This window comes from Temnothorax curvispinosus, unplaced genomic scaffold (assembly GCF_003070985.1).
Source record: "Temnothorax curvispinosus isolate PA1 unplaced genomic scaffold, ASM307098v1 QBEX01012435.1, whole genome shotgun sequence".
Lineage (NCBI taxonomy): Eukaryota > Metazoa > Arthropoda > Insecta > Hymenoptera > Formicidae > Temnothorax > Temnothorax curvispinosus.
In genome coordinates, this window is record NW_020222215.1 from 607 (window position 1) to 3240 (window position 2634).

The window sequence follows — 2634 nt, forward strand, 5'->3', positions numbered from 1 at the left end:
TGATCCGTATATTTCTTTATTTTACGTTGTAGGTTATCCTCCCATCTCTCCAGTCTTCTCTTCTCTCGGCTCATCTTCTCGTTCTGTGGCACTTTTCGAATATCGATATAATTTTTCTGAGCTCTGTGGACTCGAGCTCTCGAGTGTCCGTTCACTACGGCTGCTCGATCAAATCTGCCGTTATGGCGCTCGTCACGCAGTGTGTCGCGCACACGCGTTAAGGCTGTTTCACATCCGTCGCTCGCTGCAACTTCTAACTCGCCGTTGATTGGCTCGCGTATCCAATGTCCTGGATTGCTTCTGAATTTTATGTTGTAACTTATTATATTTAATCTTTCCTGTTCGGAAAATACTATTTCGCTTGGATCTTGCATATCCATGAATAATTCTTCTTCTAATGTTCTGTTAAATGATCTTGTTGATCCTCTTGACGAATGTATCGTTTTTTCTCCTTCGCTATCGTAATTTTCATTTTCTTCTGGTTGGTTATTATCATTTTCGTCATTTTGACTATGTCCATCGGATGAATCGTTGTCCTCTGGATGTTCATTCGCATTTTCGCGTTGTTGGCTGTCGTTATTGACATTGTCGCCGTTAAATCTTCTGTTAATTATCTCCTGGATCTGATTGAAACAATTTGCAATTTCTCGCTCTTCTCCTTCGCTCATACTGCTCTCACTCAACATAATTTCGTCCGGTGACTCTAATTGGTCATCTCTATTTTCGGTTTCTTTGTTTTCCAAATTATTATCCTTTTCTTCGTTTTCTGTTTCAGAATCAGTCAATTGACTGCAGGATGCTAAGTGAAACCTTTCCGCCAATAGCGATTTGACTTTCGTTACGGGATTCGCAACGTTTGCTGGCTTCGAGTTTTCTCGTTCCACCGCTCCTTCTTCTCGGCAATCTTCAGCTCGGTAGTTATTATTTTTCTTTATTATCTCCATTACTTGCTTTTTTCTTCTCTTCCATCTATTATATTCTTTTTCTTCGTCTTCCGATTCGTCACTGGAATCCTTGTAGTAATCTTTCAATCTTTTCCATTTTTTATAGTCATCCTTGTCTTCTGGATCTTCGCTGAAGTCCTCTTCTTCATTTTCGCTCCTTTGGTAAGTATCTTCTTTATTTTTGTTATTTGATTTTAATTTTTTGTTTTTATGTTTCAGGTCGTCTTGGTTTCCTGGATCGTTGCTAGAATTTTCACTTCCGCTCCTCAGGTAAGTACGAACCCTCTTGATGTGAATGAAGGAGTCATTTTTCTTATCGAAAGGCTCCCCCACTTCTTCTTTCTTGATAGCACTTAATTTTTCACTAATCTCTTTTTCTATTTCAGTTATTCGTTCTTCAATGTTGTCCTCATCGGATTGGCTAAGTTTTTCTTCCTTAGGTAGTTTATCACGCTTCTCGGCGTTCTCCTCGGCATTTTCGCCTATCTCCTCCTTAATTGGTTTTGATTGCTCCTCGGCATTGCTTACTATGTTTATTTGTCTCGAGGTGTTCTTCTCGGTAATTTCTATTTTAACTTCATATTTAATATCTTCCTGTGATGTAATTGGTTGATAATTCTGCTCCTCGGCATCTTCGAGTTGCTCCTCGGCATTTTCTATTTTTATCTTTGTCTCTATTAATTGTTCATTTTTATTCTCCTCGGTTGTCTTCATTGTTGACGTACTGGATAATTGATTAGTTTTACATTGCTTTTCGGCAGAATTATGTTGCTCCTTGTTAAGATCTTCATTGATGTTAATATTTATTGTGTTAAAACGTTCATCGTACTCCTCGGCTGTCTGGGTTAACAATGTCCAATCGCAGTCCGAGTCGGCATCGTCCTCTTCCGATGACGTTAACTCGTGCATAGTAATCACGCAAACTTCTAATTCGTCTTCTTGACTATCAAAATCTTCTGAATCTTCACGTTGTGAATTAATATCTTCGTTTGTCGAATCATCATCTTCCTGATGTGAATCTTCATTTTCGCTGTGCGAATTGTTACTTTCCCCGTCGCTATTATCTTGGTCCTCTCTCAGGATTGGTCTTCTGTACGGTCTTAATTGCCGTGAGTTATAGACTCCTTTTGGATGTCCATCTAAACTCTCTATCAAGTAGGCATTTTCACGCACTTCTTGCGCCACACGATATGGACCATCGTAGACTAGGTGAATCTTGCGAGTCAACCTTCGATTTGCATCCGATCTGCGGTGCAATTTGACCATTACGCCGTCACCCGGTTGTAGCCTAGATGCCACCTCATGCTTGTCAGCCTGTACCTTTCTCTTTCTAGCCTGACTGGCTAATCTATCTTTCGCTTGTTGAATTCGTTCTAATCTATCTTCTTCATCTTGCTGTGTAGGCATCGGTCGCAATTCGTCGCAAACGTGCCAGTGTGTTTCCACGTTGTAATGAATCTCATTGGGTGTGTGACCCGTTGATGAATGAACAGTGTCGTTTATGACATCTTCCGCTCTGCTTACTATTCTCCACCATGTATGTTGTCTGTCGCTGGCGTATGCCCTGATAACGCGTCCAAGTTCGCGCATCACTCTCTCCACCGGATTTGACTGTGGGTTATAAGGCAAAGTTTTTCTCGTGGTGATTCCACGCTCCGTGGCAAAATTCCGCCACCTCGCCGTTATAAAT

The 2634-nt window shown here is 40.9% G+C and overlaps 1 protein-coding gene across 1 annotated transcript; it reads right to left on the reverse strand.

The window, feature by feature from the left end:
• Positions 1-25: 25 nt before the first annotated feature.
• LOC112462437 (trichohyalin-like) lies at positions 26-2534 on the reverse strand (the record flags this gene model as incomplete). The annotated part of the gene is made up of 1 exon (XM_025028217.1): positions 26-2534. A coding segment is annotated over exon 1 (2509 nt), but the record flags the coding sequence as incomplete, so codon positions are not given.
• Positions 2535-2634: the final 100 nt, after the last annotated feature.